This window comes from Theobroma cacao, chromosome 2, assembly GCF_053813885.1.
Source record: "Theobroma cacao isolate CCN51 chromosome 2, ASM5381388v1, whole genome shotgun sequence".
In the NCBI taxonomy this organism is placed as follows: domain Eukaryota; kingdom Viridiplantae; phylum Streptophyta; class Magnoliopsida; order Malvales; family Malvaceae; genus Theobroma; species Theobroma cacao.
In genome coordinates, this window is record NC_142640.1 from 48,249,590 (window position 1) to 48,266,791 (window position 17,202).

The 17,202-nt window shown below is 35.0% G+C and overlaps 4 protein-coding genes across 9 annotated transcripts; 2 read left to right on the forward strand and 2 right to left on the reverse strand.

Moving 5' to 3' along the window:
* Positions 1-922: 922 nt before the first annotated feature.
* On the forward strand, positions 923-4,987 carry LOC18610120 (protein CLAVATA3 INSENSITIVE RECEPTOR KINASE 6-like). 3 transcript variants are annotated; one of them, XM_088803179.1, is made up of 12 exons: positions 923-940; positions 1,278-1,554; positions 1,683-1,815; positions 1,966-2,037; positions 2,116-2,259; positions 2,377-2,448; positions 2,550-2,609; positions 2,734-2,840; positions 3,091-3,240; positions 3,347-3,688; positions 3,913-4,292; positions 4,388-4,987. In XM_088803179.1, the coding sequence occupies exons 2-12, from the start codon at positions 1,452-1,454 to the stop codon at positions 4,706-4,708; spliced, it is 1,884 nt and encodes a 627-aa protein (XP_088659305.1). In that variant the 5' UTR covers positions 923-940; positions 1,278-1,451; the 3' UTR covers positions 4,709-4,987. The 3 variants fall into 3 exon arrangements, with proteins under 3 accessions (XP_088659305.1, XP_088659306.1, XP_017971040.1); XM_018115551.2 differs by lacking the exon at positions 923-940 and having other exon boundaries at positions 1,079-1,554; positions 2,743-2,840; XM_088803180.1 differs by lacking the exons at positions 923-940; positions 4,388-4,987 and having other exon boundaries at positions 1,067-1,554; positions 3,913-4,301.
* A 376-nt stretch (positions 4,988-5,363) lies between these two features.
* LOC18610121 (F-box/RNI-like superfamily protein) lies at positions 5,364-7,492 on the reverse strand. 3 transcript variants are annotated; one of them, XM_018115553.2, is made up of 4 exons: positions 7,329-7,490; positions 6,240-7,052; positions 5,987-6,145; positions 5,364-5,819 (listed from the first exon to the last, which is right to left on the reverse strand). In XM_018115553.2, exons 2-4 carry the CDS (start codon positions 7,050-7,052, stop codon positions 5,526-5,528), a joined length of 1,266 nt encoding a protein of 421 aa, XP_017971042.2. In that variant the 5' UTR covers positions 7,329-7,490; the 3' UTR covers positions 5,364-5,525. The 3 variants fall into 3 exon arrangements, with proteins under 3 accessions (XP_017971042.2, XP_088659308.1, XP_088659307.1); XM_088803182.1 differs by lacking the exon at positions 5,987-6,145 and having other exon boundaries at positions 7,329-7,492; XM_088803181.1 differs by lacking the exon at positions 7,329-7,490 and having other exon boundaries at positions 6,240-7,058.
* A 761-nt stretch (positions 7,493-8,253) lies between these two features.
* LOC18610122 (protein CLAVATA3 INSENSITIVE RECEPTOR KINASE 6-like) lies at positions 8,254-11,883 on the forward strand. Of its 2 annotated transcripts, XM_088803747.1 has the most exons (12): positions 8,254-8,656; positions 8,756-8,888; positions 9,038-9,109; positions 9,188-9,331; positions 9,450-9,521; positions 9,622-9,681; positions 9,815-9,912; positions 10,224-10,370; positions 10,468-10,809; positions 10,933-11,190; positions 11,271-11,312; positions 11,441-11,499. In XM_088803747.1, exons 1-11 carry the CDS (start codon positions 8,554-8,556, stop codon positions 11,288-11,290), a joined length of 1,449 nt encoding a protein of 482 aa, XP_088659873.1. In that variant the 5' UTR covers positions 8,254-8,553; the 3' UTR covers positions 11,291-11,312; positions 11,441-11,499. The 2 variants fall into 2 exon arrangements, with proteins under 2 accessions (XP_088659873.1, XP_088659872.1); XM_088803746.1 differs by having other exon boundaries at positions 8,265-8,656; positions 10,933-11,312; positions 11,441-11,883.
* A 1,743-nt stretch (positions 11,884-13,626) lies between these two features.
* LOC18610123 (F-box/FBD/LRR-repeat protein At1g13570-like) lies at positions 13,627-15,182 on the reverse strand. Its single transcript, XM_007045612.3, has 3 exons — positions 14,286-15,182; positions 14,027-14,185; positions 13,627-13,938 (listed from the first exon to the last, which is right to left on the reverse strand). Exons 1-3 carry the CDS (start codon positions 15,180-15,182, stop codon positions 13,627-13,629), a joined length of 1,368 nt encoding a protein of 455 aa, XP_007045674.3.
* Between the last annotated feature and the right edge of the window lie 2,020 nt (positions 15,183-17,202).

A 17,202-nucleotide genomic window follows, 5' to 3' on the forward strand; every position in this document is an offset into this window, starting at 1 on the left:
ACGTTAAATTTTACTTACAATTATCCAATTTAAAAATAAATAATTTTTTTTTGTTATATTTATAGGTCGGATGATAAAAAAAAATCTTACATATTTTAAGTTAAGATATTCTAAACATATAAATATAACAAAAACATTTTCACTTATTTTTAATTAATTTTAAATTAAATATTTGTTTTAAAAATTTAATATGATATCAGACTATGCTTTACTTTTGTTCGTCAATTCTTATAAATAGTAATTTACGTTAATTTATGAATGTTTGTTCTAAAAATTGAACAAAGGTTTATCAAATGGTAATGATATTATAGTCATTATTCAATAATGTAGGATCTACCACCATATGAAATAGTGTTATGTATTGAATAATTATTCACAAATAACAGGAAAGTAATAAACATTAAAACAATTAAATTATATTTTGATGTCTTTAGATTAAGAGAGAGAGAGAGAGAGAGAGAGAGAGAGAGAGAGAGAGAGAAGCTTTTGCTTTATAAAGTTGGGTGCTTTCGGATTGGTGAAATGGGACAGAGTCTTGACTGTGGAGTGGGGGAGACAAGGTGAGTGTCCTAGAATAAAAAAAAGCAACACCTAACACAAATTAATGCATAAGAAAAGATAAAAAAAAAAAAAAAGGAAGCAATGGGTGTGCAATAATTCTCACAACAAAGATCTCACGAGGAGCTAAGCTATTACATCAACAATCTCGAGCACAATCCCCTCGAGATTCTCACCTTTTTTTTTTCTATTAATTATTATAAAGCAAATTAGAAGATCGAATTTTCTGACTCCATTTTCTGCTTTTAAATAAAAGAAATGGCCAACCTCAGGGAATGTTGGATCCCACAGGCCACAGTGGAAGCTTTAGCAAATCAAAAAGCAATCCCAACAACACTTGGTTCTCTCAATCTGACACCCAAGAACTGCCTAACCCCACTCGGTAATTAAGCATTCCTAATTATAATATAAATCTTAATGTGCTTAACAGTTAATACCTCACTTTGCTTTGTTTACATCCTATTCCCTAAATAAATATATGATTGAAAGGATTTTTTTTGTGTTGATATTATCTTGATTTGGCTAATGTAGCATAGCTTTTTTATATATTCTTTTTTCTCTGCTTTTGCTTGAACCAGTGGCGGGCATGTTACTAGTCTCTACTGCCTTTTGTTTTGTTTTTTTTTTAAAAACTATCCAAACCCTCTGGTTTTCTTGGCTCTTGGTTCTGAGTTTCTGACAGAAAGTTGAGAGTGAGTGCAAATTCTATTCTTGTATAGGAACCATGGGGACTTTCACTGATGTAAACATTGCAAAAAACAACAACGATCCTACTTAAGCATTGCTTCAGTTTGAATCTCTGCTTACAAACTTCTACCAGCTCCTTACCTGCTTCCTTGGTTCCCTACATACAAAAGAAGCTGGTTACCTTTCTTGGAGCTGCAACTGAGACAATGGAATTCAGGAAAGAGAAGTTTGTTTTGTGTTGTGTAGCCCTGCTCTGCTTGTGGAGTTCTGCATGTGGATTGCTTTCACCAAAAGGTGTTAACTTTGAAGGTAACTGAACTTTGATTATAATTGGAAGAAAACACATGGTTGTCTTTTGAAATTGTATGCATAGAAGGAAATTTTAATCAGGAAATGAACCTTTTTCTTGTTTCTTTGAATTTTCTTCTTTTCTTCAGTGCAAGCTTTAATGGGCATAAAAAATTTTCTGGTTGATCCTCATCGGGTTCTTGACAATTGGGATGAGGCTGCTGTTGATCCATGTAGCTGGAGTATGGTCACTTGCACTCCTGATGGTCTAGTCGTTGGCCTGTAAGTAGTACTGAAAGCAATCAAAATATACACTCATTCAAACTTGGAAAGACAAACACAATACACTCAAAAAGATAAATAGTTATATTCTAGTACTTTAGTAAAGACTAGGGAAGTTACAGTGATGTGGTTGAAATGATTTTGTTGCAGCGGAGCTCCAAGCCAGAATTTGTCTGGTACTCTTGCACCTACCATTGGAAACTTGACAAATCTCCAGCATGTGTGGGTATCAAATTTTCATCAGACAAATTGTGCTAACTATAGCTAGAGTGCCTTGTATCTTAAATGGAAGTTTTGCAGGCTCCTACAGGATAACAATATAGCAGGACATATACCCTCCGAATTGGGGAAACTTCCCAAGCTTAACACACTTGATCTTTCTAGCAACTCCTTCTCTGGTCAAATTCCCAGCAGTCTGTCCCATGTAAAAAGCCTCCAATACCTGTAAGTATATATATTGAAATATTGTCTATGCTTTAGCACATTTTTTTTTTCTGAATTGCAGTTATTTACCTGAATCAGTTTGAAAATAATAATGCGTTTTCTTTAAATTTGTATCAGGAGGCTGAATAATAACAGCCTCTCAGGACCAATACCTTCCTCCTTGGCAAACATGACTCAGCTTACTTTCCTGTAATTCTCTTAATCCCATGAATGCCAGTTAGTTTTCTTTCCAAAATGATGCATGTTAAGAGTAAGGGTTACCAGTATGTGGGATCTGCTGAATTTTCCAGGGACTTGTCTTTCAATAATTTGAGTGGTCCTATGCCGGGGTTCTATGCAAAAACATTCAAGTAAGTTACTCCAAAAGTTAACTATGGTGTCCTGTGTTTTACCATGCTTAAAACAAAAGATTTAACTATATAACTTCTTAGTACTATTTTTTTCTATTTATTATTTGCTAACACATTTTTCTAGTTGGCACAGCATTGTCGGAAACCCATTGATCTGTGCCACGGGGAATGAGCAAGACTGCTCCAGAACAAGACCAATGCCAATATCTTTTCCCTTAAATAATTCACAAAGTAAGAACAGTTCTCCCTCTTGAAGTTCTGTTCAAAAAGCTGTGTTAATTCTTTTTCTAACCATTAAGCACCTACCTTTTGACTTTAGTGTAAAATTCATGACTTATGTCCCCCTATCTTGAATTTAAGATTTCTATATGTACCCTATCACCTGCTTTAAGATTATGTCACATTCCATATTGATATTCTCCCAAAATTTGTATAATTGTTTAATTCTGTTAAGCTGACATAATATTGCTTTGCTTGTTAGGCTCACAACCTTCTGGAAGACCCAAAAGCCACCGAATTGTTTTAGCCTTTGGCTCAAGCCTAGGCTGCATCTGTCTACTTATTCTTGGATTTGGTTTACTTCTTTGGTGCAGGCAAAGACACAAGCAGCAAATATTCTTTGATGTTAATGGTTAGTGTAAACTGAAAAAATAAATATACTTGCACTGAAAAAAGCATGTAGTTTATAAGAAAGGGCTAATTTGTCTCCATAAAACACACTCTTTTGAACATTTCAGAACAACATCGGGAAGAAGTTTGCCTTGGAAACTTGAAGAGGTTCCCTTTCAAGGAACTTCAGGTAGCTACTAACAACTTCAGCAGCAAGAACTTGGTTGGAAAAGGAGGTTTCGGAAACGTATATAAGGGGTATCTCCAGGATGGAACAGTAGTAGCTGTGAAAAGGCTTAAAGATGGAAATGCCATTGGAGGCGAAATCCAATTTCAGACTGAAGTTGAGATGATAAGCCTAGCAGTTCACCGCAACCTCCTTCGGCTCTATGGATTTTGCATGACAGCGACAGAGAGACTTTTGGTTTATCCCTACATGTCCAATGGTAGTGTTGCTTCTCGCCTCAAAGGTAATGCAACAGCAATCATTGCTAATCTCTTACAACTCAGACTGATATGATCTAATCCCCCGAATTATGGAGTCTTAAGAACTAACAATCATAACTATGAAGTATATAACAAATGCATACTCCAATAGTATAAGATGCAATGGCATGTTGATTTGTCCCCAATCTTAAATGTCAAATAAGGCAAATTTTACCAGTGAATAATATTGTAAGTTCTGTCTTTGCAGCCAAACCAGCCTTGGATTGGGGAACAAGGAAACGAATTGCTTTAGGAGCAGCTAGGGGATTATTGTACTTGCACGAGCAGTGTGACCCAAAGATAATTCATAGGGATGTTAAGGCTGCAAATATACTTCTTGATGATTACTGTGAGGCCATTGTTGGAGATTTTGGATTGGCAAAGTTGCTGGATCACCGGGATTCCCACGTGACAACAGCTGTGAGAGGCACTGTGGGACATATAGCCCCGGAATATCTATCAACTGGCCAGTCCTCTGAGAAAACAGATGTTTTTGGGTTCGGTATCCTTCTACTTGAGCTGATATCTGGACTGAGAGCTCTCGAATTCGGGAAGACAGCTAACCAGAAAGGAGCCATGCTTGACTGGGTGAGCTAATTAAAGAAATTTTACTTGTCAGACTATTCTCACAAAGAATCAAATTGCAGAAATCTGATGTACCTGGTTATTATTATTATATGCAGGTAAGAAAAATTCACCTAGAAAAGAAACTTGAGATGCTAGTTGACAAGGACCTGAAAAACAATTATGATAGGATTGAGCTAGAAGAAATGGCTCAAGTGGCTCTTCTATGCACTCAATACCTTCCAAGTCACAGACCCAAGATGTCAGAAGTGGTTCGCATGCTAGAAGGTGATGGACTTGCCGAGAAGTGGGAAGCATCCCAGAGAGCTGAAGCAACCAGGTCCAGAGCCAATGAATTCTCCTCTTCAGAGAGATACTCTGATCTTACTGATGACTCTTCCTTGCTGGTTCAAGCAATGGAGCTCTCTGGACCAAGATGACATGCACCTCTGAGAGAAGGGAGAGAATCATAAATTGTTTAAAAGAAGAAACCTCAAATGCATCTTAGGACAGGAACGTGTTGTATAGTATTATAATACTGAAAACTCTAAATCTGTCTCATTTCTGATTGTACAGATTTGGATTAAAAAAACACTGACTTTTAGGTTGAGTGTTACATTTCCTGCTACTGGTGAGTGAAGAATTTTTCTGGGGATGTTTTACTGTGAGTTACTTGTAATAAAAATGCTTCCAAAATGAATTTTATTTGCTCTCTAAAATTTAATGCCACAACTGTCAGGCAGTTTAAAAGGCTATCAGTGGCATTTATCACTAGAAATCCCAAGTTTTATACTAGGTTTTATCTGCATGCAACCATGGGTGTATCTATGTGTATGTATCTATGCAAGCATGTGTTCAATGTGTGCATGTACATGTGATGGTATTGTAATATTCATAACTCAAAGTTTTTAGCCTAAAAGAGGAAATACTAATAGAACTACACATGAATCATGATACTCTAGAAAATCATATATTCTCAGTACAAATCTGGAAGAACATGACTTACTGCTTGAATTTCTTCAGGTTATTTCCAAGCTTTCCTATATAAGCATCCATGAAGTCCTGATCAATCACTTCACTTGAACATTATAGATAATATCAATTTCCTCAATAATGTTATTATTCACATTTCAAAAGAATATGATACAAAAAAATTGCAATTGGAGCCCAACTGTTCTTTGAGATTTCAAAAGAAAGGAAAGGAATTAGCAGATGGAAGGGCAAAATAATTGTTTTTTATAAACAGACCCACAATGCTTAATCTTGAATGAACAAAATTTCAGCTTGAGCAGAAGCCCGTCGAAACCTCAACAGCTCAATCAACATATTAATTCTTCCATCCATAAGATATACACAAGGTGAAATGCTCATTGTCTCAAGTGCAGGTGAATTTGCAAGAAGAAATTTGATGAACTCCATCTCATGTGGCACACCAGACATATCTGTCATCTTCACAACTTTGAGTTGTTTGAATGTGCAATCTGTAGGGCATTTTTGGTCCCAGAAATCCAAATCAGGTGCATCAATAGCAGCTAACGTGTTTGAGGAACCCTAAAGAAAACAATGCAGAGAGAACAGGATCACTTTGGATCTTGAATGATTCACCATAAGGTAGTGTATGAAGTAGAAAAAGACAACAATATCAACCGTCAATGAAAATATAAAGACAAGAAGGGGGGGGTTGCTGGGGAAGGCCAACAACTACCTACAACACTCACCGAAATTTGAAGTTCCTTTAAATTAGGAGTGTTGGTAATCAAGCGAAGAACAACGAGTATCTCCTTCATATCTTCGAAACTCACTTGATACAATTCTACTACTTTTAGATGGTTATACGTAATACGAAGTCTTCCAGGGTCATCACCTATGCTCAAATACTTAAAACAGAAAAACATTAAACTGACAGTACCTTGGAGCAACTACAAACTAAATCGACTTTACAAACCAAATTAGAAATGCAAGATAGTTTACCTTTGTGAAGTATATGTGCCCAATGAGCCTCTCAAGACGAGGTACACCACCAAGAAACCTGTTAAAGTTGCACCCTGAACTTTGCTCAAAGTGTTCAGCTATGTCATCAGTCATGTACATAGCCACTGACATTGCAACTAAAAGGGGGGTATTTTCAAGACAAATGTCTTTAAATTCACCTTCCAGGCACAAATACTTTAGATTTGGAGCATGGATAGTGAGAGCTAAACTATCAAAGTAAGACAATGCCAAGCTCTCAAGAAGTGGGCAACTAGATATAAGACTTTCAATTGCCTCAGGTGAAACCAAAACCTGGTGAAGATTGAGACTCTTCAAGCACAAGAATCCTTTAAAACTCGGTGGTGGATCCAATTCACAACGAAAAAGCTCCAAACGGGTCAGCTTTCTACAATTAAAAAGACAAGAAGGAACTCTAAACCACTCTCCTTCTCCCAATTCAAGAACCAACTCTTTGATATCATTCCTCGACAGGAAAAGTAACCATTGATCAATATCCGGGCAGCATTGCAAATACGTAGTCGTAAGCTGGAACTTGTGAATTGGTCCTTGGTGAAGAAAAAGAGCTCGAGTGATGAATTTTACAAGACTATCCTCAAATTCACATCGATCATTCGATAAATCCACACATTTCTCATCAAAAACAAGTTGAGTAATCGTTGCCCACTTGTACCTCCATTTACTTGATAAAATGCTAGTCCTAACAGCATCCCGTATTGGTAAACGCGTGAGGATACCCTCTATAATGCTTTGAGGCAAATCACTTATTAAATCCGGACAGGAAACATCATCCATCTGCATAATTTAAGTACATATCAATGAATTCATCGAAATATAGCCTATTCTATGTCTCGGTAATTTTAGCTTCAATAAAAAGACCAAATTTATTAACTTTTCATGCATATCATTGGGGGCAATTTAGGATTAAAAAAATATTGGGATTTCCTAATTCTTTCCATCAGTGAAGAAGAAACAGATCATAAGACATGGATCAAATAAAACTGAAAGAACCGGGTGGCAAAAAGGTAAATATATGAGACTGAAAAAAACAGTGAGAAAAAAAGAACTAACCTGGGATAAAATCGAAAACCCAGAAGCAGAACTAAGTTTCCTTACTCTCTTGCTGTCTTGTTCTTCCTCTTTATCTCTCTCATCAGATACTGCAGTTAAAGATGCAAAAATGGCTGGAAGGTTAAAGCTTTACTAAATTTGTTCGGTGGGGTGTTGTACTGTTTTGTACTTTAGCTGGAGTTTGTGCTTTTAGTGAACAGTCTATTTTATGTTTGGGTTGGGCGCCCATTTAGACTTAGAGTTCTGGCTATGTTTGGGCCTTTCTTTAAATACTCATACTTATTTCTGTTTTCTTCTTTTTTTTTTCTCAGACTTACATAAAATTGGTTTTCAATTTTTGTTTCTTTTTCTAAAAAATAATTGGATAACTACTTTATAAATTATTATTGAAAATTTCATAAAAATAATAAAATGAGAGTATTTAATATTAGCAATGTATTAATTTATCTTATTTCATTTATTATAGTGAAAGATAAGAGTGAATGATAAAAATGAAAAATGAACTAAACAGCTTTAGTTTCCTTGTTGATTGATGATGATATTTTCATTGTTTCCCCTCATCTTTCATTCTTCATCCTTCATTTATAATAGGTTTTAGCTTGTAAAGCCACACTATCATATATGCAGTGGTTGCTTATATATGGAGTTAATCAATCCTAGCATTTCCATTTCCATACTTCTAACAATCAAATCACGAATTTATTCTTGAGACAAATTAAGCCAGCTGTGGGCCAATGTGGCTGCTTTTGCTAGTGATGCAGCTAAAGGTGGTCAGTGAGTCTGCACAAATGAAAGGTAATTAGCAGAATATTTAACAATTCACGTTGAAGAATCATGGATGAGCTTTATTCATTCAGGATAGTGTTGAAGCTTCCAAGAATTCCTGTCTTCCAGTGCTGTCCGTCCCAACACACCAAGGTTGACTTGAAAGTTGTCGTTCCAAACGGTGCCGGAGAGAGAGAGAGAGGTGGCATCGGTTTCACCTGGATTATATAATGTTGTGTTAGGAATTTGGTAAAGATGAAAGCATGCTAAGATTGCATGGGAGGCTTGGCACGAGATGTAAACACTACTTATAATGAAACAAGCCCAGTAAAGGATTGGCTTTCTTGAATCTTCCTCGCAATTCTTATCAGCATCTCACCCACTTCCTGCTATATAAAGAAGCTGATCTTAGATTTTTTTAGTTACCTTGCCTGTTGTCCTAGCTGCAAGCACCTGATCAATGAATTCCTGGAAAGAGAAATCTGTTTTATATGGTGTGATCTTGTTCTGCTTCTGCACCTCTGTGTCTGCATTGTTATCACTAAAGGCTGTCAATTTTGAAGGTAACCGCAGTTCCTTCTCATATATATGATACTTGAAGAAGTTTTAAAATTTGAATTGTGAAGTAACCTTTTTTTTTTTTTCTTTCGAAATTTTCTTAGTGCAAGCTTTAATGGTCATTAAGAATTTCCTGGTTGATCCTCTTGGGGTTCTTGACAATTGGGATGCAACAGCCATAGATCCATGCGGTTGGAGTTATATCAATTGCAATCCTGATGGTCTAGTCGTTGGGCTGTAAGTAGTACTTAAAGCAACCAAAATATTCACTCATTGAAACTTGGAAAGACAACACAATACACACAAAAAGATAAATAGCTATATTCTAGTACTTTAGTAAAGACTAGGGAAGATACAGTGATGTGGTTGAAATGATTTTGTTTCAGAGGAGCTCCAAGCCTGAATTTGTCTGGTACTCTTGCACCTACCATTGGAGAGTTGACAAATCTCCAACATGTGTGAGTATCAAATTCTCATCAGACAAATTGTGCTAACTATAGCTAGAGAGCCTTGTATCTTAAATGAATGTTTTGCAGGCTCCTACAGGACAACAACATATCAGGACATATACCCTCCGAATTAGGGAAGCTTCCCAAGCTTAACACACTTGATCTTTCTATCAACTCCTTCTCTGGTCAAATTCCCAGCAGTCTGTCCCATGTAAAAAGCCTCCAATACCTGTATGTATATATATTGAAATATTGTCTATGCTTTAGCACATTTTTTTTTTTCTGAATTACAGTTATTTACTTGAATCAGTTTGAAAGTAATAATGGGTTTTCTTTAAATTTGTATCAGGAGGCTGAATAATAACAGCCTCTCAGGACCAATACCTTCCTCCTTGGCAAACATGACTCAGCTTACTTTCCTGTAATTCTCTTAATCCCATGAATGCCAGTTAGTGTTCTTTCCAAAATGATGCATGTTAGAGTAAGGGTTACCAATATGTGGGATCTGCTGAATTTTCCAGGGACATGTCTTTCAATAATTTGAGTGGTCCTATGCCGGGGTTCTATGCAAAAACATTCAAGTAAGTTACTCCTAGAGTTAGCTTTGGTGTCCTGTGTTTTACCATGTTTAAAACAAAAGATTTAACTATATAACTTTTTAGTACCATTTTTGTCTATTTATTATTTGCTAATACATTTTTTTAGTTGACACAGCATTGTCGGAAACCCATTGATCTGTGCCACGGGGAATGGGCAAGACTGCCCCAGAACAAGACCAATGCCAATATCTTTTTCCTTAAATAATTCACAAAGTAAGAACAGTTGTCCCTCTTAATATTTCTTCAGTTTGTCCTTATCTTGAAGTTTTGTTCAAAAGGTTGTGTTAATTCTTTTTCAAACCATTAATCACCTACCTTTTGACTTTAGTGTAAAATTCACGATTTAAGTCACCCTATCTAGAATTTAAGAATTTTATATATATCCTATCACCTGCCTTAAGATTACGTTACTTTCCGGTTCTGTTTAGAAATTCTAATTCCATATTGATATGGCTTCTCCCAAATTTGTACGATTGCCTAATTCTTTAATCTGACATCATTTTTCTGTGCTTTTTACTTGTTAGACTCACAACCTTCTGGAAAACCCAAAAGCCACGCAATTGCTTTAGCATTTGGTTCCCTAAGCTGCACCTGCCTACTAGTTTTGGGGTTTATTTTCATTTTTCTGAGACGGCTGAGACACAAGCAGCAAATATTCTTCAATGCCAATGGTGAGGTTCTTTCTCTTTTCCTTTTTGTTTATTGAAAGTAAAGTTAAAAATCTTGACATTTCAGGTAAGCTCTGTCTGTTTCTTTGAATATTATTAGCCACAAACGAGGAAGAAGAATCCATTAGGAACTTGAAGAGGCTCCCTTTCCAAGATCTTGTTATTGCCACAAACAACTTCAGCAGCAAAAACATACTGGGCAAGGGTGGTTTTGGGACTGTCTACAAAGGATATCTTAAAGATGGGACAGTTGTAGCAGTTAAAAGGCTCATAGATGGAAATGCTGCTGGAGGGGAAACCCAATTCCAAGCTGAAGTAAAGATGATCAGTTTAGCGGTGCACAGGAACCTTCTACAACTCTATGGATTTTGTATGACAGCAACAGAGAGGCTCTTAGTTTATCCCTTTATGTCTAATGGGAGTGTTGCTACCCGTCTCAAAGGTAACATAACAGTATTTTTTTTCTGCTACAATTGAATCACTTGCTTTGATTTTGCTACATTTTTTAATGAATAAATGGCTATTTATAGTTTACTTCATTGTTCCTTCTCTTGATGTCTTGCAGGCAAACCAGCCTTGGATTGGGGTACAAGAAAAAGAATTGCCCTTGGCACAGCGAGGGGACTATTATACCTTCACGAGCAGTGTGCCCCTAAGATCATTCACAGGGACGTTAAGGCTGCAAACGTGCTGCTTGATGATCAGTTCGAGCCTGTTGTGGGGGATTTTGGTTTAGTTAAGCTGATGGAACACCAGGATTCACATGTGACAACGGCTGTGAGGGGAACTATAGGGTACATTGCTCCAGAATATTTGTCAACAGGTCAGGCCTCTGATAGAACTGATGTATTCGCTTTTGGAGTTCTTTTACTTGAATTAATGACAGGCAAAGGACCTTCGCAGTTTGGGGAAATGGATATTGAGGAAAGGGCAATGATTGATTGGGTAAGCAGCAGAGATCTTCTTGCACTTTAAACAATTCTTGGGTTTGAAATCTGAATAGCTTCCGAAATTCAATTGCTTCCTTTCTTTCTCCATGGATTCAATTACTCAAACTGCTATCATTATTGCAGGTGAACAAATTTTACAAGGAAAGAAGGTTTGATGAGCTAATAGACAAGGCCTTGAAAAAGAGATACGATCAGAGTGAGCTTGAGGGAATGATTCAGCTGTCGCTTTCTTGTACCCAACACCATCCAAATCATAGACCAAATATGTCTGAAGTGCTTCAAATTCTTGAAGGAAACAAATTAGCAGATACAGAAAAAGATTCTCAAACAGTGGAAGAAGAACGTTGCTGAGCTGGGGAGTTTTCCTCATCAGATACTCTCTGGTAGTAAAATCTTCCATGAAAACCTAACTTGGGAATGGAAAACAGTGTACTATATAGGGAAAATGTAAGGAGATTTCTCCTCATAAGGATCCAGGTATATGATTTCAGCTTCCGGACTGAATGGCAATTTCATCACTGTCAATGATCTGATCAATAGAAACCTAATCATATCTAATTCATAAATTTTACAATTGAAGTTATTCTGCTCTACTTCTCGAAGCTGATGCAAACAATCATGTGATGGTTCTTCATAATTGAACGATTCCCCCCACAAGAAAAACTATTAAGAAGATTATCAAGGGACCAACATCGACATTAATAATACTATAACAACGAGCTAACCCGGATTTTGAGCTTTCTCAAGTTTGGAGAGCTTCTAATCAAGCAAAAGGCTGTATAGACTTTTGACAAGTTGTAACAATCCAAGTACAAACATTACTGGTCTAATAACTTTTAAATCTAAATCACGTTACTTTAAAAAATGTAAATTCAAATTACCAGCAGTAATTAACTTAAACTCTTATATAAATTTTAAAAATTAAATGTATATTCAATATAACATGAGTTATCATTCATGTACTACAACCAAATATCAAAATATATATATGCTTAAAAATAAATTGTTAAACTAAGTTGTGATAGTTAATCAATTTCACAAATTGAAGGTTGTGAAGGTAAGACAAATCCAAACTCATATAATTTACCCATCAACTTTTTCGTTCTACGAATAACCCTAAATAAACCTAAGAACTCATAATAAATACATTGATGTCATCTCTACACTTTGAGATCGTGAGAAAGTTGACTGCCGATGTAGACCTCGATAGCGTTAGAGAGGTAGACGGCCAGATATATACTCCGATGGCGTTGGAGAGCTGGACGAAGGGATAGCTAAATCTAAATCGAGATTAATTTTAGAATTTTTAACTGAATGGCAGAAGAGCAGAAAGAAAGAAACCGAGACGTGCCTTCTTTTGAATTAATTGGTTTAAAATGTATTTATTTGAATTAATTAGTTTAAAGGGTATTCTTATCAAGTCATGTCAAACATTGACTAAAAATAATTAAAATTATAGAGACGGTCATTTTGAAGTCACCTTACTGCGAAGGTTATTTTTGACAATTTTCACTATATATGTATATATCTTACTGCAGTAGAGTTTTAGTTAAATTTAATTTAATTGCAAGTTTACCATATACATAAACTAAGAGGCTTAACGAATTAGATATTAATGACAAAAAGAAAAAAACAACTAACAAAATTTGACAGAAAAACAGTAGCGACATTTTCCAAGCTGGTCAATGTGTTTTTGATTCAAAACACTCTTCTCTTGTACAAGAGTACCGTTGATCTCAAAAATCGACACTATAGCAGGTAGACAAATAAAAGGGAAGCCTCCCCAATCTTCATCACGGTCATGAACACTGACGAATATTGCAAGAAGTGGGGAATTTTTGAAACAGATAGAAACATTTGAGGAACTTGAGATTAGGAGCATCAATCTCACGCTGCTGAGCGTAGCTGCAGTTTCCAAAGTCAGCCAAGATGATTTGCAGTAAAATTTAATTCTCGAAATTTGACATCAAATCCTGTGAATATGTAGAGTTACAGACTACAAACGATACTTAATGATTGATTGCGTTTTATATTAACAAAGTTAATTCATTAGATATCAATCAATATGTGGCAAAATTGTCAAATTTCTATAAAATTTTGCAACAACAAAATAGTGTAGAAAAAATTGAAAAATACAAGGAAATGAAAGAGATATTGTTTAAATTGTTTCAGAGTATTTTGAGTATTCTTTTTTATTAATTTGTTATTTACAAAGTGTCAAGCGCGTGTGCGTGCGCGCGTGTGTGTATATATATATATATATATATGTAGAGAGAGAGATGAAAAGGCAGTGGAAAACAAGGAGTTGATCAGTCAGCCGGGCTGTGATCTTGGTTCTGATATATGATTTCTGCAATTCTTGAAGCTCTAGGAAATCGTACCAAGTCCTTCAATATCCTTGATTCACTGGAGATATCAACTGTTTTGTCGGGTTCAATTTTCATTTGCTTAAGCGATGGTGACTTGGCAAGTATCAACTTCATCAACTCCATCTCAGGCCCCAAACCTGATATCTGCTTCATTACAACATATCTCAATTTCATCAAACCACCAATGGAGCGGCTTTCTCCTTCCAAATACTCTGTCGCTGTTTCCATCTCTGCTGCTGAATTAGTACATGTCTGTGGATGATCACAAAATTGATCTCATTATATAGCTCAAAATAGTTATGGTGACATGATTGAAGAGAATAATATTATAGAAACTCACCGTGACAACAAGTTTATGTAGATTTGGTGAACTTGTAATCAAGCCAACAACGCAAGACAGTGAATCAACGTCTTCAAACATTAGCATAGAGATGTAAATGGACCGTAAATGGATAAATGTTGATGGAAGCCTCTTTCTAGCCCTGCATTCAGCAAGGAACTTCACCCCCAAAAAAATATGGAAATAAAAAATATGCATCAAGATGTTTTAAGCAACAAAGATAGATGTTTATATTAATATAACAAAATGGAAATTTTACCTTCAAAGAATAGAATCCTGCTACAATACTCTTAAGATTGGATAAGCAATCTAGGTTGTTGATCAAAGAGATTGATCCCCCATTATTCCAAAGATTCTCATTCATATCAGGCAGTTGAGACAAAGAAATTGTCACATGCGATAAACTTGGGGTGTTCTTCAAGCAGATATATTTGAGACTGCCAACAAATAACAAAGATTGCAGCTTGGGAGCATGATCAATGTTCAGTCTATCAAGACCATCCACACAAATCAGGTACAACTGGTTAAGTTGGGGGCATCTAGCAACGAGATTCTCAAACCCTTCATTGTTGACTGTAACACTGTAAACTATAAGGCGAGTAAGGCAGTTGAATCCATTGAACGTCGGAGGAGGTGATGGGATTACGCAATGCTGAAGCCTCAGCTGCCTCAGGTTTGCACACGAAAACAAGCTAGAATGGATTTTATACCGGTCTTCCTTGAGACACTCGAGGTTGATTTCCCTAATACCGTTCCTCGATAAGAAATTAATCCATTGATCAACATCGGGATAGCTTCTCATGCTTTGGATTAGGAGGCGAAACTTGAGTATGGGGCTTTTGTGCTGACAAAGAATCCTGTAAATAACCTTAACAAGTTCATCGTCATCCTCGAACTGAGAGGCATTGTTGTTCAAGCGAAAAATAGAACGGTCAGCATCTATAACATCGAATACAAGATTAGGAAGCGCAGTCCACTTGTACCTCCAACTTCTTGATAGGATACTTGTTCTCACTGCATCTCGAATCGGCAATCTACCAAGGATGCTTTCAATTACATTGTCTGGCAAGTTACTGATTATATCTGAATGCCCTCTCCGGCGCAGGACCTTATGGCAATCTATTCTGCTAGGCGAAAATTCGAATGAAGAAACCATATGTTCCAGCTTCTGGACGAAATCAACGTAAATCTTTATAAACAAGCACTTTTCTGCTCTCCAACTCAGGTTCACAATGTCAAAAACCTTTAGAGGTGGGACGACATAAAAAAACTCTATATATACATGCATTCCAATTTTTAATTAAACATATATACCTATTCCAAAAAGACAATTGAATCCTCCTAGGTAAGTAATTGTGTCATTATTCATTAATATATAAAACCTAGAACTAATTTGAGCCAAAATCTATCAAACAAGAGGAATTTAGACTTTAAGTATGGCACTATGTAAACACTTAATGTTAATGGCATTTAAAACTAGGGATATAAATGGGCAAGGTACCTGCTTTTTTGAGCTACCCAATCCCAAATTCATTTAATTAATAAAGTATCTGAATTCTATTAAAACTCAAACAAGATCATAAAACACTATCCAAAATATATATGTAAAAGGGTAGGGTACTGTTATTTTTAAGTTACTCGACCCAAAATCATTTAACTATGAAGGTATCCAAACTCTATTAAAACCCACCTAAAGTTGCAAAACATTATCCAAAACTGAATTCTAATAGTAAAACACTATTTGTTAATTATTTGAATTCATTAAATACTTAAGACGAATTTTACTTGTTTAAATTTGCACCATAGTTCAACTAATATAAATTAATTTTACATTTATTAGTTTATAATAATGTAAGTTGATTAAGATGGTAAGGATTATCTTAAAGGTAAAGAGAACAAAGGTTCAAATTTCACTAAATCTAAAAATTTTGTAAGATTATATATAATCTTAAGGTGATACTTGAAACTTAATTAAGTCCATGTTGGCTTTTAAAAGCCTTACCCTAATTCGCCCCATAACCCGTGTTGACTTTTAAAAGCCTTACCCTAATCTGCTCCATAACCAAATGTAGAGTACCTGAACCCGTTAAGGCATTCTAAAGGTGATACTCGAAACCTACCCGAATCCATGTCGACTTTTAAAAGCCTTACCCTAATCCACCTCATAACCAAAGATAAAGTTACTTTTCAAAAAAAAAAAAAAAACACATTTGAACCCTATGTTATCAAGTTAGCTAAGTACTCACAGGTACCCATATAACAACAACATATTTATATCCCAATTAAATAACTTAAATAACAAAAAATCATATAAAATTAATTTTATATTTATTAGTAAAAAAAAAGAAGTTGGTTAACATAGGAAAGCTTGTGTTAAAGGTATGCAAGGATAAAAATTTAAATCCCACAAATTACAAATTTTTGAAACATTATATAAATAATTAATTTTTATATGATATTTAGTTATTTAATTTGTTAAATACCTAATTAATTTATTTGATTAATATATATATATATATATGTTTATATTTGATACACTAACAGTGTATAGATCAGTTCACCAAATCATGCTACATCATCATAATGATATATTTAAAATTTGTAAGGATTTAAAACTAAACATTAAAAAATTTCTTTAAAAATATATATAAGATAAAATTAAATATTAAAAATTTTCTTTAAAAATTCATAAAATAATTTTTTTTCTCTCTCCAACTCCTTCTGATTATATATTAAAAATTTTCTTTAAAAATACAATCATATGATTGTAGGGTTTGATTCCTATTTTTCCAATAAAAAAAATATTCTTACCAAATTTCTCACTCTCTCTTAAGGTTTCAATAGGATTTTAGGATTTGAGGAAGAACAACAATGAAATCTAAAAATGTGAAAGAGGGTTTGGGGAGAAATAAAAATATTTTATTTTTTACTTTATTAATTATTAAAAATGTTTTAATATTTAATTTCACGTCCTTACAAATTTTAAAATTATCATTGTGATGATGTGGTATGATTTGATGAATTGGTAGTGTATATAAACCCCATATATATATATATATATATATATATATATATATATATATATCTTAAGGGTGATACCGAACCTTATATTATTAGATTAGGTACAAGTGAAAACTCATATAACAACAACCTATTTACGTCACTATTTAAAAAGA